Source organism: Malania oleifera, chromosome 8 (genome assembly GCF_029873635.1).
Source record: "Malania oleifera isolate guangnan ecotype guangnan chromosome 8, ASM2987363v1, whole genome shotgun sequence".
Classification (NCBI taxonomy): Eukaryota; Viridiplantae; Streptophyta; class Magnoliopsida; order Santalales; family Ximeniaceae; genus Malania; species Malania oleifera.
This window is the reverse complement of record NC_080424.1, coordinates 34876326-34901309: the sequence shown is the minus strand read 5'-3', so window position 1 is coordinate 34901309 and position 24984 is coordinate 34876326. Positions and strand designations below refer to the sequence as shown.

The following is a 24984-nucleotide window of genomic DNA, read 5'->3' as shown; positions in this document are numbered from 1 at the left end:
TTTTCATGCATCCAAGAATCTCACCTCTCTATGGAAGATGAATGTTCTCAATGTAGTGAAAGATGCACATTTTTGGCAAAATTTCTCGCAATCGCCCACTTCCATAGATGTAAGAATATAAGCATTGGCTACGGAGCAAGGAAAACCACAAGAATATTTGTTGATTACCATCCGAACTCAAGTGCCAACAAAATAGGAGAAATCCAATAGTGTGGCGTCCTTATGGCATAGGATATTCACAATCATCTTAGTTCCCACAAAATAAACCTTTATCCCAATACCCAGCGTATAGGATATTCACAACCGTTAAAGCTTGATATACATTGATGGCCCACAACCTAATAGCTTAAGCTTTTAGGTAAAGTGGTAATTTAACATGGTATTAGAGCTAAATCAAGAGGTCGTAGGTTCAAGTCTGGTTGCCCTCATTTATTTTGTGATGTTTAAAAAATTATTGCATTCCCTTGAATGGATTTTATAATATGTTATGCGTTTATCTCTCCACGTGTTGTTGGGCTACACGAGGGAGTTTTAAAGCTTGATATACATTGTTGATCCGCAACCTAATAGCTTAAGATTTTAGGTAAAGTCATAATAAAACAACCATCTTAGTTCCAACAAAATAAACTCTTATCCCCATACCCAGCATAGAGGATAAACTCAAGCATCCTAATTTCACAAGATAGTATGCTGAAGGCCAACCTCAGGCAAACCACACAACATATAATGCGATACAAGGAGAGAGAGAGAGTTACCAATACACATCCAACGGTATATCAATCATTCCCCATTCAATGCCAAATATCAAGATTCAATGAGAGGGTTGATGCCATCAATATTAATCTGACTTCACCCCCACAAAGGAGGACCTCCTTGTCATATTTCCAACAAAATCTAATACCAAAAGAATTACTTTCTGAATGTACCAAATATGTGATTAAATCGCACTCATGCAGTGACAAGACCACCCCAGATCATGTCTCGTCGTACTCACCCAAATACACAGAAACATTCGTCCAGTATCGTGTCATGACAATTGTCGACATAACTGCAATGGTTGCTAAGGATAGCTCTCATCCCTGCAGCATGATCCTCGCATCCAAAATGGTAAGGGGGTTGTACACATCTTGCAAAGGTAACTACCATCCCTTCAGCATAGTCCTCATGTAAATGAACCTCCCACTAAACACCCATAAGCCAAAGTATGGAGGAGTGATATCGAACACTACTTGAGATAGACATACAAAGTTTCACCATCAATTGATAGTCCAATCGGTATAGGATGGTATTGCCCGAGGATACACCCAAGGGCTATATCATTGATGCCCATCCCAAACTCCAAGTGGAGAGTGACGCATGACATCTTTCTCCAAAGCCATCCATAGGGCTCCCAATCCCATACGAAAGCCCAAGAAACCCATCGGGGATGTCAAGAGCCCACCCCAAAGCACTCCTTAGGGGGCTCAACTAATGCCTGAAAGGAAACCATCGTGATAAGACACTTCCTCTAAAGTAATTAGCTTTCTGTACCATTCTCGTTCTTGCATGAGGAACCATCCATGGATTTAAAGAATCATACTTTAAATGACCAAGAATGAAACTTAGGTAACTGTCTAAACACACCACAAGGTCATAGCGACACTCAAAGTTCATCTATGACTTCTCTATACTCAAATTCATGTTTATGCATGCCCATCATGTCTTCCAAGGCAAGCATAAGACTCTTTTGCACTTGTCACAGACAAAAGAACATAAGACATGATACTATGCAAATGGAGAAGGGGAAAGATTATGATTTAGCAAAGTCTTGTTCAAACGTAGTAGGTCTTTCACCAAAAGCTTCTTTTCAAAATCAAAATGTTCAAACATTAAAAGCAAGGCACAAGCAACCTATCAAGGGTCTAGATCAAATACAAATACTGATATTAATGCTCTTGGTGGGGAGTTGTCCAACAACATTTGCAATGAAGAGGTTAAGAATCCTCATGTGGAGCAAGAGATGCAATCAAATGTAGGCCAAAATAATGAAAGTTTTGGCAATGGGTTGCACTTAAGAGGTGGTAGGTATTTCTAGGGAAAGAAAAAAATGTAAAAAGAAGATGAGAACTTGTATAAGCATAGAACTGAGGAAGGAAGGGAAAGATATGAAAAGTTTGCTTCTTAACAGTTGTATAAACTCAAATATGCATGGAAGAAAAGTTCTTAAAATAGATGATGTTGAAAGTTTTAAGGAATCTTAGAATAGCCCCAAGTCTTAGATAAAGGAGGAAATAATTTTGTAGAAGGTAAAAAAAAACAAAAGAAACGGGGGAAATTTTGATAGTGATTTTGCATATGATAAATAGCGTCTTGTTGTTGGATGAGATTTGCGGAAAATTTGGATTACATTTTTAATTCTTCTAACTCTCTTGAGGATATTTCTTATCTGCCCCCTTCTCGACAATGTTTCTTTCTTTTCAAGAGGGCAGAATGAGTGTAGACTTGGCTGGGAGTCTGGGACTAATCAATATATGAATGCACTATTACCTACTCTGATGAAGAAGATACTGCCTAGGATATTGGTGCTCAAGAAGTTTTGCAAATGTTGTTGGTTGATCCAAAAGGAATGAAGTTTGATTGGACGGGGACTAAAAGAAAAGCAAAAAAAGATCAGCAAGAACTACCAAGATTACAAAGCTCTATCAATTACAAAGGGAAGAGCTTCAAGGGGGGTTTTCTAAATTAGGGTTTTTTTTTGTTTTGTTTTTGTTTCCTTTTTCATTTTTCCCTCGTTTTATTTTGTTCTTTTTGCAACGAAGATCTCTAGTAATTCTCTCGTTTCTTATTCTTAATATATTTCTTTTGTGATTAAAAAAAGAAAATTTACATGAGCCCTTGGGGCTGCAACATCACTCTTGGGTGTTCCAAAAGGGAAAAAAAATCAATTTCATTAATATTATGAGCCTAAAAATGTTATGAGGCCATAATTATTCTATCATTTTTATTTCACTCAAATCAACAAAATAATGTTGTTTATTAATTGCTTGTAACTTCATTTAAAAATTCAGGGTACAACAATATTTTGTTTGATCCATTAATATCATTAATTAAAATTAATTCAAACTAGTTTTTTTAGGGCAAAAGACACTAACCTCCCTTGAGGTTTGGCAAAAAGACAATGACCTCCCCTAAGGTTTCAAAAATTCTAGAGACCTCCCTTGAGGTTTTAAGAATTCCGAGGACATCCCTTGAGGTTTGCCAAAAAGACACAAACCTCCCCTTATATCTTGCAAAAAGACAAAGTTTTCTAAGGCGAGGTTTGTGTCTTTTTGGCAATCCTCCGAGGAGCTTTGTGGCATTTTTGAAACCTCATGGGAGGTATCGGTCTTTTTGCCAAACCTAAAGGGAGGTGAGTGTCTTTTGCCCTAATTTTTAAAATGTAAATCCAATCCCAAACAATTCATGTGTAATCATGGTATTAAATTCCCTCCCACCCTCCCTCTCTCTTTGATCTATCTACCTTAAGACAAGGTTGGGGGCGACCTCCACTCTGCTTGTGGTTGAGAACAATGTCATTTGTAACAAGTGGGTCGGGTTTCCAAAAGAGGTTGCATCTTGGTTTGCTGATGGGTTTTCGGTCTTCAGACGGATGGAAAGGGGTTTTCAGAGTATCTTTTCATAAGAGTATCCTACAATATTGTCTGTCGATCAAATGGATGAAGTCGAGAAAGTTCTTGGAGTGAGGATTGGGTGGAAAGGTAAGAAATTTTCAATGTTCATTCTTGGTGGTGCAGAGGGCAACATATGGCAAAGCCTCGCAAAAGATTTGTGCGAGTTAGCTAAGCAATTCTGGAAGGATGGTGGTGGTGTAGTTTCAAATGGCCATGTACCAAATCATGGAGTCGAGTTGTGTTGGAAGGCAATAAAGGCGAAGGAGAAGGTCGCAGTAGACAAGATCCTTCTGGAAATTAGGGTATGCTGGTTAGAAGAGAAGAGAGATATTGTAGGTGTGGAGGTACACTTCAAAAGAAGGAATCGAAGATACGTTTCAAATGAAAGAACCTGGGCTTTTGAAGACAGAGTTCGTCACAAACCAACTGGAATCAATTGAGAAGGAAGCTAGGGTTTGGGCGGGGCTGCATTTCTCTCAGAGGGAACTAGGGTTGCGATTAGAGAGGAGATTGCGAAGCAAAGTGGACCAGGTGGAATGCTTCTCGTTTTGGACCTGAGCCGATTAATTGAAAAAGGGTGTACATCCTTTTTATCTAAATTGAGCCACTTTTTTTTTTTTTGCAAGCCCAAGGTTTAGGTAAGTCTAAGCTGGGCTCTAATGAGGAGTCTAAGGGAGGATTCATATTTTGGCCCATGATAAAGAAACATAGTGGCAGTCAGGTTGATGGTTGAGAAAATGGGGATCCAAGAACATCGTTGCCATATCCCTGTACTAGGAAAACCCAAAATTCAGTCCCTAGAATTCAGGAGATGAGTAGTGGGAAGGAGGACTCAATACCCCTTGATAGATTGGATTTTCAGTCTCCAGCAATCCAAGTTATGAATCAAGCTTAACAAGCTTCGGATCAAATCCAAAATATTAGCAGTTCAAAATCAAAACTAGATTGTGGTGTTAAAAACGCAACTAGTCTCAAAGAGGGCTTAAAAGTGGGATGGAAAGGAGTAAAAACCTAGAAATAGCTTTCAGGGGAGATTGCTGATGTTTTTTTCCCATAATTCAGACAGATTAGAGCGAAGTAAGTTGTATGCTCACCGAAAAGCAGCTTGCATAAGTGCTGAGGTGACGAAGCTATTTGAAGAGGAGAGAAAATCTCATGAGACAATGGCAAAGCTTTTAAGGAGAGATTCTAAAGGAGAACTTAGTATAGTGGAGGCATCTCTTGCAAAAGAGGAGGTCGGGTGTAGCAATGGGGCAAGAAAATAAAAGGAGACGAAGAAATGCGGGGATTTTATAGATTCAAGAAGTGATGATATTAGTGAGTTTGACTACGGTGGGGGATTGTTGTTGGATGAGATTCGAAAATAATATGGCTACATTTCAAATTCTTGCGATGATATAGGGGATTTATCTTATGTTCATCCTCTTGCAAGGAGTGTCTACTTTTGATAGTGATGGGTTGGTTAACAAATTACAGCATAGGGATGGAATTTGCCTACTTCCATGGAGAAGATTCCTGAAAACGAGTTAGAAGCTCAAGATCTTCAAGATAATATGTATTTAAAGTTGACTGATATTGGAGGAAATGAAGTGCACCTGGATGATGGCAAAACTCCTAAGACGAAGGGTCTAAGGGAGGTAAATTATGATGGCAAGTGTTTGAAAACGGGTTTCCTTGGTTAATATTGCGAATATTGTATATTTTTATTTTGTGAATTTGTGTCGTCTTTCTTTCTTTCCTTAAATTTTTTCTTTCTTCTAATGTTATTTGGTTGACTCCTTGTCCCTACACGTTGTACCTTCCCTTTTCCACATCTAGTAAAGCTTCTTTTATTATCAGAAAAAATAAATTCACAAAATTTTCAAAATTTCCGCTTCCCCCACATGAAATCGATTCTATGAATCACTCGAAATTTATTGACCTTAAAATTTAATGAAAGTTGATAAAATTTTAACTATAAAGTAAATTTTCGTTACACTTAAGATTTGAGACACAAAACCGAATTGAAACTTCTCTAAACTATTTTTCCTTTATATTGAGACTAAAGAGAGCGGTATGGATGATATCTTTCAGACTTCTAAAAATATGATAATAGCTACAACAGTTTCTTTGTCTGTATTTGCAAAATAAATAATATTCAACTAATTTTGATTTTTATTTATTTTAACTCAATATGTTTAATATGATTATTATATTCTAGTATTGTAACTTATTCACCATATATGTATCATTGATGTATTTTATTTAGAAATTTTAGTTCTAAATTCTGCATGATTATGTTTATTAACAATTTCTTAAGTATGAGAGAAGAATTCCATGCTTTACTACTAATTCTCATTATTTTACAAAATTGAAATTTGACATCAAAATTTCTGTAATTTGTAGCCTAAAAATTTTAAATTGAAATCAAAATTTAGGACCATGAGTGTAATTTTATAAAATTTTATTCAACAAACTCCTAAAACTTTTGTTCATCAAACAATAACCATATTTCCATCCAAGGGGTCTTAATTAAGGACTATTTGAAGCTTTTTACACGAGCCAAAACCTTCTGAGAACATGTCTAAGAAAATATAATGGGAGTGAGGTCTCAATTTCTTTACAGCTCCATTTGGATGGATGAAAAATGTTTTCAACAAATTTCTTCTAAGATAAAAATGCAATTTTTCTTTAATTTTCATTATTTGTCTGGATAAAAAAATATTTTCACTCTTCAGGTTATTTTATGCTATTCAATATAACGCAGCTAAAACATCTTTTTCCAACTAGTGGAAAATAGAAAAATTAATTTCCACGAAAAAACTATTTTCACAAACAAAAGGGACCTAAATAAAAGTTTTCTATTTTTCAACAAATTTCTTTTGAGATAAAAATGCAATTTTTCTTTAATTTTCATTAGTAGTTTGGATAAAAAAAATATTTTTCATTCTTCAGGTTATTTTATGCTATTCAATAGAACTCAACTAATTTTTCCAACCAGTGGAAAATAGAAAAACTCATTTCCAAGAAAAAACTATCTTCACAAAAAAAGAGACACGAATAAAAATTTAAACTTTTAATAGATTCACTTGCAACAAACTTCCAATTGAATTTAAACTTCTAAAGTAAGCTAAACAAAATCAAAACTTCAAGAAAATCGAAATATCTTAAAAAATAAATAAATAAAAATAGAAACTTCTTAAAATTAGAATTTTTCAATGAAGACATCAGCTAAATTCAGCACAATCAACAACAACAACAACAACAAGCCTTAAGTACCACTAGGTGGGGTCAACTACATGAATGCTTTTCCACCAATTCACCCAATTCAGAACATTTCCTCTATTAGATTAAGGGATATTAAATACCTCCTCACTACCTCATTCAAAGTTATTTTAGTCCTACCCTTACCCCTTTTCATGCCAAAAACAATAACTAACTCACTCCTCCTCACAGGTGCTCTACTAGGCATGCATTCCAAATACCAAAACTAGCTGCCCCTCCCTTATCTTGTCTTCAATCGGCGCTATGCTTAAATTACTGCATATATGCTAATTTCTTATTTAATCTTTTAATGGTATACCATTCATCCATTTTAACATTCGCATTTCAACCATTTTTACTTTTTGTATGTGTTTTTTCTTAGTTGTCCAACATTCTAAACCATAAACCATGGTCAGCTTTATAATCGTCTTATAAAACTTTCCTTTTAATTTTAAGAGTATTCTACAATAACACAACATGCCTAACTCACTCCATTTTACCCAACCTATTTTAATTCTATGCACTACATCTTCTGAAACTTCCCCTTCCGCTGGCAGAATAGATCTAAGATATCGAAATCTATTAGTGCTATTAATTTCTTGATTATCAAGTTTAATCTTCTCTCCACTACTCCTTGCATTACTGAAATTACATTTCATATATTCTGTCTTATTCCTACTTATCCTAAAACATCTAGACTCTAATGTGGTTCTCTAAAAATTCTAACTTAGATTCAACACCGCTCTTACTATCATCAATCAACAGGATATCATCTCCCAAAAAACATACACCATGGGATCTCATTTTGAATACTCCTAGTAAGTTCATCAATCACTAAAGTTAAAAGATATGGACTCAAAGTAAAACCTTGATATGCACCTATTGTGATTGGAAAATCTCTAGATTCTCCTCCTACAATCCTAATGCTAGTCACTACTCTATCATACATATCCTTAGTGATCTCAGTATATCTACTGCATACCCCTTTCTTTTCTAAGACTCATCAAAGAACTTCCCCACATGCTCTATCATAAGGTTTCTCTAGGTCAATAAACTTTTCCATTAAAATTCTAAAAAGATAAATAGATTATATTGTTGATCTCCCAAGCACAAAACCAAATTAATTTTCTCAAATCCTCGTTCCTAATCATATTCTTCGTCCAATTACCCTTTCCATTAATTTCATTGTATGGCTTATGTTCTTAATGCCATGATGGTTATTACAGTTATGAATATTGCTTTTGTTTTTGCATAAAGGTATAAAGTGCTTTTCCTCCATTCCTCCAACATTTTCCTAATTTTTATAATAATATTAAATAGATTAGTTAACTATATATTTCCTTTATCCCCTAAATATTTTCAAACTTCGATTGGTATTTAATTTGTACCTATGGATTTCCCACTTTTCTTCTTTTTTAAAGCTATCTTAACTTCAAGGACTCTAATTTTGCAAATAAATCTTCTATTTTTAGTCTTCTCCTCATTTGTCACATTCAAGTTCAATCTTTCCTTTAGGTTTTCACTAAATTAATCAAAGTATCTCCGCCACCTCTCTTTTATGTCTTCTTCTCTAGTTAAGAAATTATCATTCTTGTCCTTAATACATTTTACATCACCTAAATCTTTGCATTTTCTTTCTCTAGCACTAGCAAGTTTATAAATGTTTCTTTCTCTTTCTTTTGTATCTACTCTAGCATAAAATGTATCATAAGTTCTATGTTTAGTTTCACTAACAGTTTTTTTAGCATTTTTTCTCGCCTCTTTATATTTTTTCAAGATTTTCTATATTTCTACAAATTTGGCATATTTTATATCAATTTCTTTTGCCTTAACGGATTTTTGGACTTTTGGATCCCACCACCAACTTTCTTTACTATCCGAGTATCTTCCCTCGGATTCACTTAATCTCTTTTGTTACCCTTATGATAGAGTTAAGCCATTTGATTCCAAACAATATTTGCATCTATGTTACCCCCAATTGTCCAATCACACTTTGACCATTTATCTTTGAATTTTACTCTATTATCTCCCTTCAAGCTCCACCACCTAGTCCTCTCGTGTTGATTTATGTTACTCTTTCTCTTCCATTTTTTAGTATGTATATCAAATACAAGGATTCTATGTTGTGTAGTCAAACTTTCACTTAGGATAACTTTACAATCCTTACAAGATAGATGCTCCCCTTTCCAAGTTAAAAATAAATCTATTTGGCTTTTATTAAGCACACTCTTGAAAGTTATTAAGTGTTCTTCTCTTTTTATAAAGCAAGTATTCAATAAAACCAAATCGCAAGACATGGCAAAATCTAAGCTTTTATCACGAGCCTCATTTTTATCACCATATCCATGACCTCCATGCATCCTCTCACAGCCTATATTATCTTTTCCAATGTATCCATTTAAGTCGGCTCCTATGAATGTCTTTCAGATGTTGGCATCCCTTGTAAAATACTATACATATCTTTCCAAAATTATCATTTAAGATTTTTTGCTAAGCGTGTTTGGGGAGCATATGCACTAGTGACATTTACTATCTCCAAGCCTAGAACTATCCTGATTTTAATGATCCTAACCGCTATTCTTTTAACATCTACTACATTACATCTACTACATTATCTTTTAGGTCTTTGCCTACAATTATCCCCTTATGTTTCTCTTTTCTAGTGTATCAAAGTTTAAATCCTGATTTTTCAATTTCTCTAACTTTCTCCCCTACCCCTTTCGCCTCTTTAAGGCAAATTAAGTTAATTTTCCTTCTAAACATTATTTCCACTATTTTCATACTTTTGCCCAATAAGTGTCCCTATATTCCAAGTTTCTAATCTAATCCAAGTTTCTTGTAGTAACTTCTTAAGCCTCTCCCTTCTACTGACTTGGTCTATTCCTTTGACCTAGATGAATTTGGTAAGAATTCATGGTATAAAGATCTAACAAAGTTTTACGCTGGCTGTGAGCTACCTAACACAACCTTACTCCTTTATCCGGACTTAGGACCAACTATCTGTACAAAGATAATTTGTGTTACACAAGCGAAGTACAAGTTTAAGTTTTTTTCTTTTTTTGGATGCGAACTTGTTTCACATAGACTATTTTCTTAATCGCACCCTACAACCAGTAAAAACCATAAAAACAACAATTTATTGAAAAATCTAAAACATAAAATTTTGGGTGTGAATCCAAGCTAGACTAAAATAATTTTTAAAAAAAATTGTGCAATAATACTTATTGAAAAATTTTGTATACTCCAAGATTTGCAAAATGGAAAACACAAAAATGCATATATTAAGCCTACAAATCATAAACTAAAAATCTACTCCACTAACCAACTATTGAAAAAAAAAAAATAAGTACTAATAATAAAAGAAATAAGAAGCGAGCAGAAGATCTCACTAGTGGCTAAAACTAAAAGGCAATGACAACCAACTGAAGTACTAAAGTAAGTACCCTTTGGTGCCAAAAATTTTATGCTGCTAACAAAAATTCAATTAAAGAATATTGAAGCAACGAGGCATTGCAAGAATTCTTCACTCTAAATTCAAGATTCAATTCAAGCATGGTCTTAAATTTCCACGAAACTGTCGAAATTTCCGATTTCCGTCACCTTCGAAATCGAAATTGCAGTCAATTTCCGTCTTGCATAATTTCCGTCGAAATCTCAACGAATCATCAGAAATTTATTGAAATTAGCGAAATTTGTCGAAATTTATCAAAACCTTGAGAGTGAAGTGAAATTTCTCTTTTAATTTATTTTATTTATTTTATTGAAACAAAAGGTTATAACAAGTGCTTTTGAAATTATATGAAAAAATAAACTTATAGTAATATTTTATTTAACCATTCATGTCTAAATTATCAATATTTGTATAATAAATAATGTTTAAATGATTTATGAATTTCATTTGCATTAATTGAATATGTTTAATGTACATTATCTTACAAACATGTTTGATACACATTCTATTTTACAACTTCTCCACCTCATACAAAACATAGATGTATTTAATTTGTAATATATTAGTCTTAAAACTTATATTTTTATGTTTGTTAACCATTTCTTAAGTTTCACAAAGAATTCCATGCATTACTACTAGTTTCCGTTATTTTTTCAAATCAAAATCAAAATTAAAATTGACATCGAAATCGAAATCGAAATTTCCGTACTTTTGGAGCTTCGAAATTTGAGTCGAAATCGAAATTTAAGACCTTGATGTCAAGATCGGCGATAGAGTTGAAAAGTCAATGATTCCGACATAACCTCACACTGGACTCATGCCCCCCTCACACATAACCTTGATCAAACCTAGAGTCTAGACGTTCTTTTCCGACATGATCTTGAGCTAAAATGTGCAATCTTCGTATTTTCAGTTGAAATTCTATTGGCTCAATCCTTTGGAAGAACTCTGAATTTGGTGTTTCTCGAGAGACGAAACTACAAAAGCACAAACAATTTTAAGGATTTGATTTCTTCACTTCTAATAAAATAAAATTCAAGAAGTTGAAGGGTGTATGTAACTCAGGATTTCATATTAGACGACATGGATGACAAAGAAAAGAAAAGAAGAGAGAGAGAGAGAAGCTCCACAAGATGATGAAGAAACTTGTACAAGAAAGCACCGTGAAGAACACCAGAACAATGGAGAGAGGAAAGAAGGGTGGTGGGTGGAGGCCAAGCTGTCAAATTTCTTTGCTATTACGGCGAGCGACAGCAGAATCAAAACAAAAACCCATACAAGAACATTGGATGAAGCATCAAGAGAAATCAAGAAACTGGAATCGCTGCCGAAAATAGTCAGCAAGACAGGTTTGATCTGCCTCTTTTACCACCACAATTGCTTCTGTTCGCAGGCATCCTCATTGCTGTTGCACCATCACAATTATACAAATATGGATTTCCATAATGTTTTCCAATTTATACCCTATTTGACCCTGAACTGAAAATATTTCTTTGAGAGTTGGGAAAAATCCTATTCCATCTTTCTGTTCAGCTGAAGATATACTATTGATGCAGAACAGATGTGCAGATTTTCTTGGCAGTCTTGATTTCATCTTTGAGTTCGTGAAATCTGTTGTTCAATCTTCCGAACTTGTTAATGTTCTGCTGGTCCTCCCAAGCCACCTCAGTATAAGAATCTCCACCCTCTTGACTTCAACCGAAGAGATGTCTAGAAGATCTGCATTGATGCACAATATCTGCAGAGGCAGCAATGATGTGAACAAAAAAAGGGGGCAGCCCGGTGCACAAAGCTCCCATGCATGTGAGGTCCGGGGAAGGCAGCAATGATGTCCCAGGTATAAACGCAATCATTCAACTAAAATAAATCGAGACAACTTGCGTGACCAAAATAGATACTCAATGCGCACACCATTAAATTCACATTAAATCTAAATTTCATAGTCATTTGCATTTCCTATTATTTTCAATGAACTTATGCATATGAATGCATTTTTTAAAGTAGAAATGAGTGTTTACTCTTTAAGTTAATAAACATAAGGTTGTTATCAAATGTAACTGTGGTCAGAGGGGCCTGGATTAGACCAAAGTAAGAGGATACAGGTCAAATTTTGAGTATTAGAGAAATTTGGGGTCAAATTACAAAATTAAAACTATCTGGGAACAAGAGAAACCAGAAAAGAGACATCTGTCAGTATGCTTACAGCACCTCCTGTCTTGTTCGACTTCTACTACTCCCAGCAAACACTCTAGTTATTGCTAGCTATTATTGCCGTAAATACTAGCTAAGAGAGAGCAAGCGAGCAAGAGAGAGAGAGAGAGAGAACAGAAAATTCAGAGAAAGCATCAACACTAATTGGAGAAGCTAATAATCAGTGTAGGTATATTTTTGGGTAGGTTTATTTTTTCTTTTGATAAACAAGGAATTGTAAAAGAAGAGGGGGGGAAATGACACAACAAAAGGAAAATAAACAAGAAGAACAAGAAGTCCTCCCTTAACAAAAAGGAAACCAGCAACGGGATCACAGGGAAAAACAAAAACAACTCAATGAAGCAGAACAACAAATCCCACTGTAAGTCTTCTAGGGAAGTATTACAAAAGAAACCACTTCCTGACACCCACAGCAATGCAAGATAAAACCACTCTACTCCAAAGCAAATTGCTAGTAGTAGCATATCTTTGAACAATCTAGCATTTCTCTCCAACCAAACACACCAGACAATAGCCATAACAGTGCACCACCACAAAGCTTTCCAATCCTTTCCCTCACAAAATCCCCTAAACATAATGGTACAAAAGGCCTTCAACATAAAGGGCAAACCTAGTTTCCACCGAAAATACCAAATAACTTATTTTAAACAGCCAAAATGAAGGGATGGTGAAGAAACAAATGCGAGCAAGCCTCCCCACTCCTCAAACAAAGGACACAAACTTTAGGACCTACTTAGTTGTTGAAAACAGTTTTCAATTTCCAATTTAAGTTTTGTAAAGAATTATGAAAATGCCAGCTTATTTTTCAGTTTTCCAAGATTTGTTTGGTTGTGGAAAAGAGTTTTCATTTTTATTTTTAAATTTCTTAATTATTACAAAAAAAGACATTGCGTTTTTCAATTTTTCATAATTTATACAAGAAATCAGAAATAACTTGCACTTCAATTTTTGAAGATCTTTTTTTCTTCTTTACAAACCAACTCCAAGAGCATGTTATTCCTAGTTTGACCTCTTTGCATCAACCCAAGAAGCAAACAGTTTTCTCGAAAGAATTAGCAAAACAATTTTGATCTTTGTAATTAAGGATTTTGTTTTTTTTGATAAAAAAAGAAATTTTAATAGAGAGGGCAGAATGCAAAGAAAAAAAAAGGGGGGAGAATAAAATCCTCCCTTTACATCAAAGATTCAAAAGTAAATAATTACAAATCTCAAAGTCTTGAGCCCAAAACCAAACTCAATGCCACAGAACCAACCAGTCCCACTGCATGTCTTCCAAGGTATGTGGCAAAAGAACCTTATTTGCTGACATTGCTGACACCCACAACAATGAAAGATAAATCACTCTATTCCAAAGAAAGTTAACAGACATAGCCACTCCTTTGAATATTCTAGCATTTCCAGCCAAACACACCAAATAATAGCCATAACAGAGCATCATCATAAAGCATTCCTATTCAGAAACTTTACCAAAACCTCTAAACATGGTGGTACAAAACGCCTTCAATGTAAATGGGAAAACCTAGTTCTCGCCAGATATACCAAATAATTTATTCCAAATAGCCAGAGTGTACGGACAATGAAGAAACAAATGTGCACAAATCTCTCCACTGCTCAAACAAAGGACACAAATATCGATGACAAGACTTTATTGGGTCTTCTCTTCTAAAGCAAGTCATTGGTATTAATTCTTTGAAGTATAGCAGTCCAAATGAAATTTTTATTTTCGAAGGGGATTTCGCTTTCCAAATCAATGGATACAAAGCAAAATTATGCACAAGAGGGTCACAAGTCAAATGAGAAAAAGAGGATTTACAAGAGAATCCCCAAAAGTGTCTAAGCTTCAAACCCTTCTGTCACTCTCCAGATGAATATGAAAAGAATTGAGCAGCTTAGTCAAATGGGCCAACTCATTAATCATTCTATAATTAAGATTTCTACCAAAATGGAGTCCAAGAATGGCTTTCTAATTGCAGAAGAAAAGCAGAAATAGGGGTATCATGGAGATTAGCTAATCGAAAAAAGACAAGGGAATTTAATAGGCAGGCATTTCCCCAACCCAATGATCTTCCCGAAAACGAATTCACTCCCCATTACCCACTGAATACTGAACTTTAGGAAGGAAATAATCATAAATCTGAGATGCAAACTTCCAAGGACGCCAATAAGTAATATTATTTCCCACTCTAGCATCCTATCCATTTTGTAGCATTCCAAATTACTTTGAATTACAATTACTTTGAATTACCTTACGCCAAAGAGAATTAGGTTCTAAAGGAAAGCGCCATAACCATTTCCCCACCAAAGAGATGTTTTTGGACACCAAATTACCCAGACCCAAGCCTCCCACCCTATTAGGCTACACACAGTGTTCCACCCTACGAGATGATCTCTACTACCCTCTCCCCCACTCGACCAAAAGAAATCCCTCATTAGCTTCTCTAATCTCCGCATCAATCTCACAGAGATTCTAAAAAAAGAAACGTAGTAGAAAGGTATAAAAGATAAACAAGTGTGAACGAGGGTAATACGGTCCCCTAGAGTAAAGAACACTGCTTTCCAACCCTCCAATATCCTAGCTACACTCTCCAAAATGGGGTCCCCAAAGGAGTCAAAATTTGAATTACCACCTAAGGGGACCCCTAGATTCGTAATGGGCCAAGTCAAAACGGCACATCCTACTAGCCCAACAAAAGGATCCACATTAATACCAAGACCCACCATACCACTCTAAGAAAAATTCATTTTCAGCCCAGACGCTTTGTCAAAGATCTGTAAGATAGTCAACAAGTTAGAGAAGCATCCCTCATTGTCTAATAGAAAGAGAATAGTATCATCTACAAATTGAAGATGTGAAATGGTGCAATCCTCATTACCAACCTTTATCCTTTCCACCAACCCTCTACCTACACCTCTCTCAATCATTCTACTCAAAACCATCCACCACAATAGTAAAAAGAAGGGGGGGCGAGGGGATCACCCTGTCTAAGACCCTACCTATTGCGGGGGGGCTTGTGCTGAAATTGGACTTTGAGAAAGCTTATGATAGGGTGATCCTCTCCACCAAGCCTCTATCTACACCACTCAATCATTCTCCCAAAGTAAAATTGGAAGGCCCCTCACTCTGCAACAGATTGATGGTGTTAACTATTTTTTAAGGGCCAGCAGCCATACAAACGCCTTTATCTGCCTCCCACATACCCCAATAGTGAGGGAAAACCACATCAGCCATAATAAGGTGAGAAAAGTAAAATTTACATGAATAATCCCCTAGAATCCAAAAACAAACTCTACCATCATTCCTATAATCCCACAGGAGATATGGCAACCCTCCAAAGTACAATGAGCAAAGAAGACAGCTCATCCACCTATCCATGATTTAAATCTCTTATAAAAAGTTCCAAGAAAAGGAATCCTTGTCAAGAACAAGAAAAGAGGAAATCAAATCATTTTGATTATACAAATGAGCAAAGGAAGTGGATAATCAATCCCTCCCCACAACACCCTTATAAGGATAAACCTGCAAGATGATACCTCCGAGGACTCTCTAAAGAACCTAAGCACAAATTAGCATCCCACCCAATATCTTGTCTTGTATGCCATATTTACTTTTTATTATTTTGGGCTAAAGGAAACTCACCTCCAAGGGAAACATTTCAACAATTTAGCCAAAAAGGCAGTGTTTTTAGACACCAAACAACCACAACTCAATACTTCTCCTGACTTCAACCTACACAGCACCTCCCACTTAAAAAAATTATCTGTCCTCTCCATTATACATTTTTTTAATTCATAAAAAGAACCATTATTAGCTGGGCATCAAGGGGATACCAACCCAGGGTACAAGCAGTCAACCACCCTGCAGGGTGGCATTCCTTGTTGACTTGTTAGGGAGTGCTGATTATTCTGGGTCATTTTCTTGTGCTTTTTGCTTTTTTACTTTTTGCTTTTTCTGGGGTAACTTAAGAGTGTGGAAAGGAGATGTCTTATTCTCCTATTTGCACATTCTTAATCTATTAATGAATTTCTTTTGTTATCCCAAAAAAAGAAAAAGAATCAAGAATTACATTATGATCATTCACAATTTGCCCTCTGTGCCAGCTGGAAATATCAGCAACCCACTGCTCTTTGTAAATCTGAAGCGGAGTAATTGAATCTTTGAAGGCTTTCCTGTTCCTTTCTTCCCAAGTACACCAAAAGCAAGAGGAATGATATTCAAATCCTTTCTCTTCTCCTTGGCAACTTTAGTGCCTTTCCAAGCCCAAAGCTGCCCTCCCACAAAATTTTCAGTAACCCACTGATGTCGGGTCAAGGACATAGCAATGTTCCACAAATTTCTTGACCAGGGACAGTGAAGAAGAATGTGGTTGACTGATTCGGCATCGGCCATACAAAAAAAACACCTATTGGTAATGGTCAGCCCCCTTTTCTGCAAGTTGTCCAGGGTTAAATTTTTTCCATGCTCTCTCCTACACCTGACCAAACAAAATCCCCCATAACCTTCTCAAGCTTATGGGCTACCCCTTCTGGAATGCTAAAAAGCTTTTTCATCAACAACATACATGTAATTTGTTTATTACATATGAACATCACACTGAACACCTGATGTCACGTTCAATCATGGTGAGACCTTAGGCCAGAACTCAAAACCAGGATCCGCTAGCTTTCCCATCTCACCCAATGTTCCTGTTTTAAAAACATTAGGCATGATGCCTTCCACAACTAGCATGAGGAAGAGCAACTAGATACTAAAAATTAACAATAACGAGGGTTTGAGTAATCACAAGAAAAGTAATGCATTGTAATACTAAGTGCACAAGGCTCCCATGCCATATGAAGGGACTAGGAAGGGCATGATGTACATGGCCTTGCCTCCACATTAGCAGATGTTTATGTGAACTGTACCTGTGACATTCAGGTTTGGGTGCAAGCCCCTTCACTTCGAGCAAGGCTTGCCCTCAAGTGATCACAATAAAAGTTTAACTGGAAAAATACTGCCTTCTCTTTTATGTGTACTTCCATAGCCCTCTTAACCTTTTCCCTTTTTTCCATATCAAACTGTTATATATTTGACCAATATCCCATCTAAACCATATTGAAGAAGTCACAAATATAGCTGTTTTCATTATGTAGAAAAACTAATTGTGGTATAAAGTTAATTGAAAGAGGACCTTTCTGCCAACTTTCATAGCCTTAACACTTTTTCATTCTTTCCCTACCAAACAATCAAAAAATGGACCAAATATCCAATTTAAATCGTATTAGAGAAGTCAAAAATATAAGGATTATCTTCATAACGATGTAAAAGTTACTTATGATCCAAAATTAATTGGGAAAAATAAAAAATAAAAAATAAAAAGCTTGCATATTGATTGCTCAGGCTCACAATCACTTGTAATTTACTCTCACTTACCAGTAGGTTGGGAACCCTCAGAAGCACCCACAACCTGCTTGGAAACAGCTCCATTTTGAGATGCCTTCACAAAAAGTATAAATAACTCAAGCTGAAAAAAACAGAAAACAAAACAGGAAATACGATTGTCATTGTAAAAGTTCAACATGAACTCACTTCCTTGACAAACTGGGAATCCTTGGAAGAGCCTGTCTCCTGATCTTTAAAGCTTCCAGGACTCTTCAATGAGGTTTCTTCCAGAGATACATCTACAAAAGCTGCAAATAGAAGTTGCAATAAAATTTATAAGTGGAAGCACTTCCAAGTTCCCAAAGTCAAATGAGCAAATGCCAACACTTTTCTCCTTTTTCTGTTGGTACAAGAAGAGCAGAAGAATATATAAAGAGGATAACAAACCATCCTGAAAAAAAAAAAAAAGAGAGAGAGAGAGAGAGAGAATGCATGCAAGGAAAAAAAAAGAAAGAAAAAATGAAGATAACAAAGCCTTCCAATAAAACTAAGACAAAGAAACGAACACTGCCACGACAGCCTCAAGAAAAACTCACAGTGGAGTAACAAAAACCCAAATCAAATCGACAGAAAAAGCATGACCACAAAAAGACAAGCATTTCTCTCTAGCCAAACAACTCAAAAAATAACACAAACTGCACATCACCATAATTTCCTCACATCCTTGTGCCACCCAAAACCTTTAAAAGCAGCCATCAAAAAAGCTTCCAAAGAACTGGGACCCACTCAAATTAATATAATCAGATCATACATAACATTTTAAACTCACTAGAAAATGCATAGCTCTACAGAAAATGGAGGCAGCTCCAGTGAGACATAGAAAGCTACGGTAATTCTCAGGAAGATCCATTATCATTCTTTTAAAGCTGAGAGGATGATATTTAACTTGGATTTTCTGGAAAATGCTTCAGTTCGCATTTCTGAGTTCAAGGCACAATCCCTTTGTGGCGTTCAATTATGAGGAAATGCAGCGGATTCTGAAACAGATGATTTCATTCTGGTCAGGACCATGTGGATTACGTAGGAGTTCAGGGGGCTCGTTATTGAGGGTTGGAGAAACATTCATTAGTTTGAGATTGCGCGTTAACAAAGGGAGGCACTTTTTATGCCTTGAAAGAGTTAGAGAAAATGGTTGAGGTTGTTCAATTTGAGTCCTAGAAGATGCAGTAATAAGGATGGCATAAGTTATTAGTGGCCTACAAGAAGGTATCCATCCGAAGGAAGACGAACAGAAGAAGGGAGACGGGGAAGGACTACTGTTGTGGCTATGAGCCATCTAATATCTGCAGCAGTGAAATTTAAGGAGATCTCAGCATGATTCAGGGAACTTCAAAAGGTTTGTATGCTGATGTCCTTTGTTAATCTTCGGCGAACGGCTTGATGCACACCAGCAAGGAACTTTTACAAAATAGTTGGGATCCTCTCCCAAAAGGAACAGGGAAGAGCCCCTTTCTTGATTTTATAGAGTCTCAGTGGCTACTTTAAATTTTTAAAATTCTGGGTCTTACAGGTATATGCCTACTTTTGACAGACTCCAGAGACGTGGGCCTAAGTTCTGGCAGTGCCTGTATTCAAGTGTGCCATTAAAAATGTAACTAGCAGAATTGCTAGACCTGCTCACCTGCTTCAATGGTTGTGAGCTTGAATGGGGGTCAGGCTCTCTTGCATGAAAGGGTAAGTAAAGAATGGTATTGGGTCGAGTTCACTCTTGGAATTAAGTCAGTTTAAGTTTGTGGACAACTCGACCATAGACTAGTTAAGACAAAGGGAATGATAAAGCATTGGAAGCAGTCCAGAATGATTTGCAGGATTCACAGGGGTTGCATCAGGTGGAGGGAATATCCTAGACAATATTTTGATCCAAAGTGATGAAATGGTTTCAAAGGAGGTTACGGCAGGAACTGTTCCAGGAGGTCGAACGATTCAAAAGTTACAGTCTATTGTTCTTATGCAGCAAGCTCTTTCTTCTATACTCTGTTATGAGAGGGATGAAGCAGCCTCCCAACCATCCTGAGCATGCAGAGAATTAGCGATCAGAAAAGACCAGGTAAGGCTGCGTACTATAGACCCATCATGGTCTGCCCCTTTCCCAGACCCTGCATATGTGGAAGCTTTGCGCACCAGGCTGCCTTTTTTTCTCTTCAATACTTAAGACTCCGATGATGAGATGGGAGTCTGTGAATCAAACAAGGGATTCTTATTGGACCAATTGATGGCAGAAATGAGGAACAGAAATGAAGTACTCTTTGACTGAATTCCCATGCTGCCTCAAGTTTTGAACCCTTTGGTACAAGGTTTGCTCATAATCCCAGGGAATATTTTGAGCCTTCAGCTTCTCTTTCATTCCATCCTCTGACTTTCCTTTTCCCCATGTTCTCACAATGATTTTGATAATGTTTCCGCCAAGTATAAGCAGGTCCCCTGAGCTTTGCTCCCACAAGCTTCATTTTCCTCTCTTCCGACACATCTTTCCATTCAAAATAACTCTCAATAATCAATGCTATCAATCCAGTCCAAGAATTCTTTGGCTTCCATATCACCATCAAAATCTGAAATATTTATTTGTACACCATACTGCCTTGAATTTTAAAGAGCACCTGCAATGCAATCTTCCCATCTTGGAGGCCTCTCATTATGTTGTGCAGGCCTTTCATTTTCAGAACTCCTATCATCACTAGAGCTGTCAATTTCAGCCTCAGATTGCTCATTTATTTCGTTTTTGCTCCTCTAACAAAATTATATTCATTATCACTGTCATTTCAATGGCCTCAATTACCCACAGATTGTGTAACAAGCTGATTAAGTAGTCTAATTTGTTCCTGCAGCTCTTCAAACATCTCAACAGTCATGTATCTACCTCTATGGCCCCTATTTCCTCTTCCACCCCCTGCAGCAACGTACCCACAAGACAAACTTGCTCTAATACCAATTTGATGCAAATAGGTGTAGAAAAGGAATGAGAAATTCAGAAATAAAGACTGATATTTCAGGATAGTGTTTCAGCAACCTTTCTTGATTCAAATAACAACTAAATCCATAAAATAATAAAGACATGACTTCTGTGAATTTAAGTTCAGCAAATAAGACAGTTTCTAGTCACAAAAAAACAACTTAATCCTTAAATCAGTACCTGTTTTGGCACTGTTTCAGAACAGTAACAGTGGCTTTCTGTTAGCCTCTTGTGCATTTAGCTGTGATGGAGGGATTGGTAGGCACCGCAGGGTCTTCCTCAAAACCCTAGCCTCCAAATCTTCACAACCCTACCTGGTCTGGGGCTGAGCTCTGGAGAAAATATTCTCAAAGATAAAATGACAAAAAACCTCCTGAAAAAGTGACTGAAGACTCCTATTTATACTAGCCCTAAAGCTTCCAAGAGTAGCCAATTCCTATTTTGCACATAACCCCTTCTAGAAACAGCTTATCTTCCAAAGCCCCACTGGAAATAACTCCCCTTACAAAAATACCTCGAATATTACAAAATCATACCCCCAAAGCCAATTTGACCAAAATAATCCCCAAAATTTTGAAATTACAAAAATACCCCTAGCACCCATAAATAAACCACTTGACACAAACAGAAAATTAAATTGAAACTGCAGAATTGCATCAACCTTCAACAGAGCACAATAGATCATATTGTATTTTACTGCCACACCACATTTGGTAAGGCTCTACTTTATTACGTACATGGATATATTGTGATTAATGGTGATGATTATTGAGATTTAGGACCATTGAAATATTTTTTGTGTACAGAAGTACCCAAGTCTCACGGGAGAACTGTTTTGTCGCAATGGAAGTATATTCCTAACCTCTTGGATGAGACTGGACTATTGAGATCCAAAACAGTGGAGACACTCATGGGTTCTAGAAGTAATTACCAAATAAGGGTGATTTGTTAACCAACCTAGGACGGTATCGAAGACTTGTTGCGAAATTGGACTATCTCACGGTTACTCGACCAAATGCAACTTTTGCAATAGGAGTTGTGAGCTAGTATCTTGATTCTCAGAACAAGTTATTGGAATGCTATCATTCACATCTTGAGATGCCTCAAAGGTGCACCAGGGATAAGTCTCTTATATCAGGATTAGGTCACACTTATATTTAGGGATATAACTATGAAGATTGGGCAAGATCACCTTCCAACAATTGATACAACCAGATATTGTATTTTTGTTGGTGATACCTTGGTATCCTAGAAGAGTTAGAAACAAACCATGGTGGCCAGGTCATCCACTGAGTCAGAGTATCTTGCTATGGCTCACACCACATATGAACCTGTTTAGTTAAAGAACATGTTGGAAGAACTTGGTTAACGACATTTTCAATTTATGAAGTTGATGTGTGATAATTAAGCTGCTATTCATATCGCCTCCAGCCCAATCTTTCATGAGCACATAAAAAATATTGATGTTGGTTGTTACTTTGTTTGAGAAAAACAAGCACACAAGCACATTACAACCATTCATGTTAAGTCTGAATTGTAACTTGCAGATTTAGGGTGAGTTCCCCCCCCCCCCCCCCTTTTTTTTTGCCCCAACTTCTCCTTTCAAAAGAAAAAGCTGAGTCTAAAGGGTTTGGTATATAGATTTCCCAGCTTTTGAAAGCCATTTTTAGCTTTATTAGGGAGCTTTCAGAAGTTACAGATTTAAAGCTTTTAAAAGCTAAAAACTAGCTTTTTCTCCAACAAATTATTCTATTCCATTGTTGTACTAAATTTCTTTCAAATATTACAAAACTGACAATGCAATAATTATATTTCCTAAAAATACATATCCATTTTAGTCATTCTAAATACATTTAGGCACCCTACAACTTTTTTTACCTAAGACTCAAAGCAAGCTTTTTCTTTTTAACAGCTCCTTCTTCACAGGAGGGAGGGGGGTAAACATTTTTAAAACAATATCCATAAACTCTTTTTCATCAATTTCTTTTTAAAAGGTCCTCTTGAAAAGCCACCTTGGGGGGGTATGGGTGGGTTCATTTTCATGTTAAATTCATTTGTAGCAAGCTAGGAGCATATGATATCTAGCTCCAGCTTGAAGAAGAGAGTGACTGGTCATTTTAGCTGTTACATTGGGCATTGAGCATATTTACTGCTATGCTAGTAGGCAAGAGTAGTGAGGGTATTGTGGTTGTTATGCAATTGACATAATAAATATACATATATATATATATATATATATATTATAAATTGAGGGTAAGACCTATCATTGTGTGTAGATCTTCCAATTCCCCAAATGCTTCAACATACACAAACTCTAGATTTGACAAAAATAAAAAAGAAAAGGAAAATTGCAACAGTAAAAGAGATTCTTTGGTACCACATTTTTTGTGTTCCTTTATTGTTTCTGTGTCATCTTTGTCAATGGCTGGTGCTGCTTCCACTTCAGTTGCAGGTACATCTACAGTAACCACAGGTTCAGAAGCAACCGGAGAAGTTGAGCTAGCCGGCCCAGATGCTAATGGTGCTGAAAATGGAAATGGAGATCCCGGAGAAAAGGCAGCATTATTGAATTGGTTATTTTGTGTGTTCATCTGGCCCATCATAGTTTTGAAAGCTTGCTGCATTGCATACTTCTGGAAAAATAAATTCAAAAACAATGTGCAAACATAAATAAACAAATGGAAACAGTTTAAAATTATATTAGTTATGAATTTTACCACCATATAAGAGAATTATTTACCCAAGTGTCGAGTTAAATTCCAGCGAATCAAAGATCAACCAATCATCAGCACAAAAGCATCAAAAAAGGACAAAATGAAGACTTAAAATGTGCAATCCCAGTTCCATAACAATCAAGAAATAAATAAGAATTTGGGTTCTCCCAAGTTCCAATAATGCAAATGGACAAGTCTAGTTTTATGCACAATCTCAGTAAGAAATTTTTCTCCCTATTTTCACAGAAAAATAAGACCATTAAGAAAGAAAAAGCAAAGGCAGAACAAGATGTTCCCAACAAAAAGGCAAAATTACAAGAGGCCCACACATCCTCCAACCCCTATCGAAATCATTAAAATTAATACAACTAAAAACGCACAAAGACTAAACAGAGGATGATGTAAGTTGTTCAAGTTTATGATTCCTTTCCTTTCCCAAAACTCAAAGGTCAGAAGACCAAACATACTGCCAAAAACCTTCTGTTCATTTCTTACCTAAACCTCAAAACTTCACCCACATTATTACTATTTTTTTTTTACAAAAAAAGAAAAGTTATTAAGAGATATTGAGAGAGAGAGAGAGAGAGAGATAGAAGAAGATACAATGATAGGATGACATTCTCCAAAAAGAGCAAAAAAAAAAGGGGGGGAAAAGAATACAAAAATCAAAAAAGACAAATACGTAAAAACAATCGATAGTCAAGCTTTCCCTTCATACTGAAACTCTTATGCATATTCCTTAGTAACAAGTAACAACAACCACAGGAGTACACCCATAAGAATCCAAGCAAAAGAACACTATTCCAAAGAAAAGATCCAAGGGTTCCTCCCCAATTAAATGCACCATGGTCACAAAGACTGCACATCTCCATAACCTTCTAACCATCCTCATCTCTCCTAAAACCTATAAAAGAAGCAAAGCAGGAAGCAAAAACCGTCCAAGGAATCCAAGCAAAGCCACCATGTCAATTCCATCCCCCCCCCCCCCCACCCCACAAACCCAAAAAGGGAAAAAAAAAAAATAGAAGACAAATATGAAAAGAAAGGACATTGGAATGACTTCTAATCTACAACAGATTGTTGGTGCTAACTCTATAAAAGACTGCCAACCAAACAAAAGCCTCAACCTTAGAATTTCAGCTTTCCAAATGACATTGGCTAGGGAAAAAAGAAAAAAAAACAGAGTCAAAAGAGAATAAAAGGATTTAAAAGAAGCCAGAAGCATCCAGTGCCCACAACCTACAACCCCTCCTGATGAAGACTTAAAAGAATTTAACAAAATGAGCCGACAAAGTATGTTTCTCAACCTCCCAATAGTAAAGACTTCTACCAAGAAAGAAAGTTCC

The 24984-nt window shown here is 36.2% G+C and overlaps 1 protein-coding gene across 2 annotated transcripts in view; it reads right to left on the bottom strand.

The window, feature by feature from the left end:
- The window catches only part of LOC131161930 (protein TIC 40, chloroplastic), a 101309-nt gene that overhangs the window by 53251 nt on the left and 23074 nt on the right, over positions 1–24984 (bottom strand). For both annotated transcript variants that reach the window (XM_058117966.1, XM_058117968.1), the window contains exons 5-7: positions 23302–23557; positions 18122–18222; positions 17966–18029 (exon numbers count right to left, since the gene is read on the bottom strand). In XM_058117966.1, the coding sequence (XP_057973949.1) occupies positions 17966–18029; positions 18122–18222; positions 23302–23557 (421 nt within the window). The remainder of the gene's footprint in view (positions 1–17965; positions 18030–18121; positions 18223–23301; positions 23558–24984) is intronic.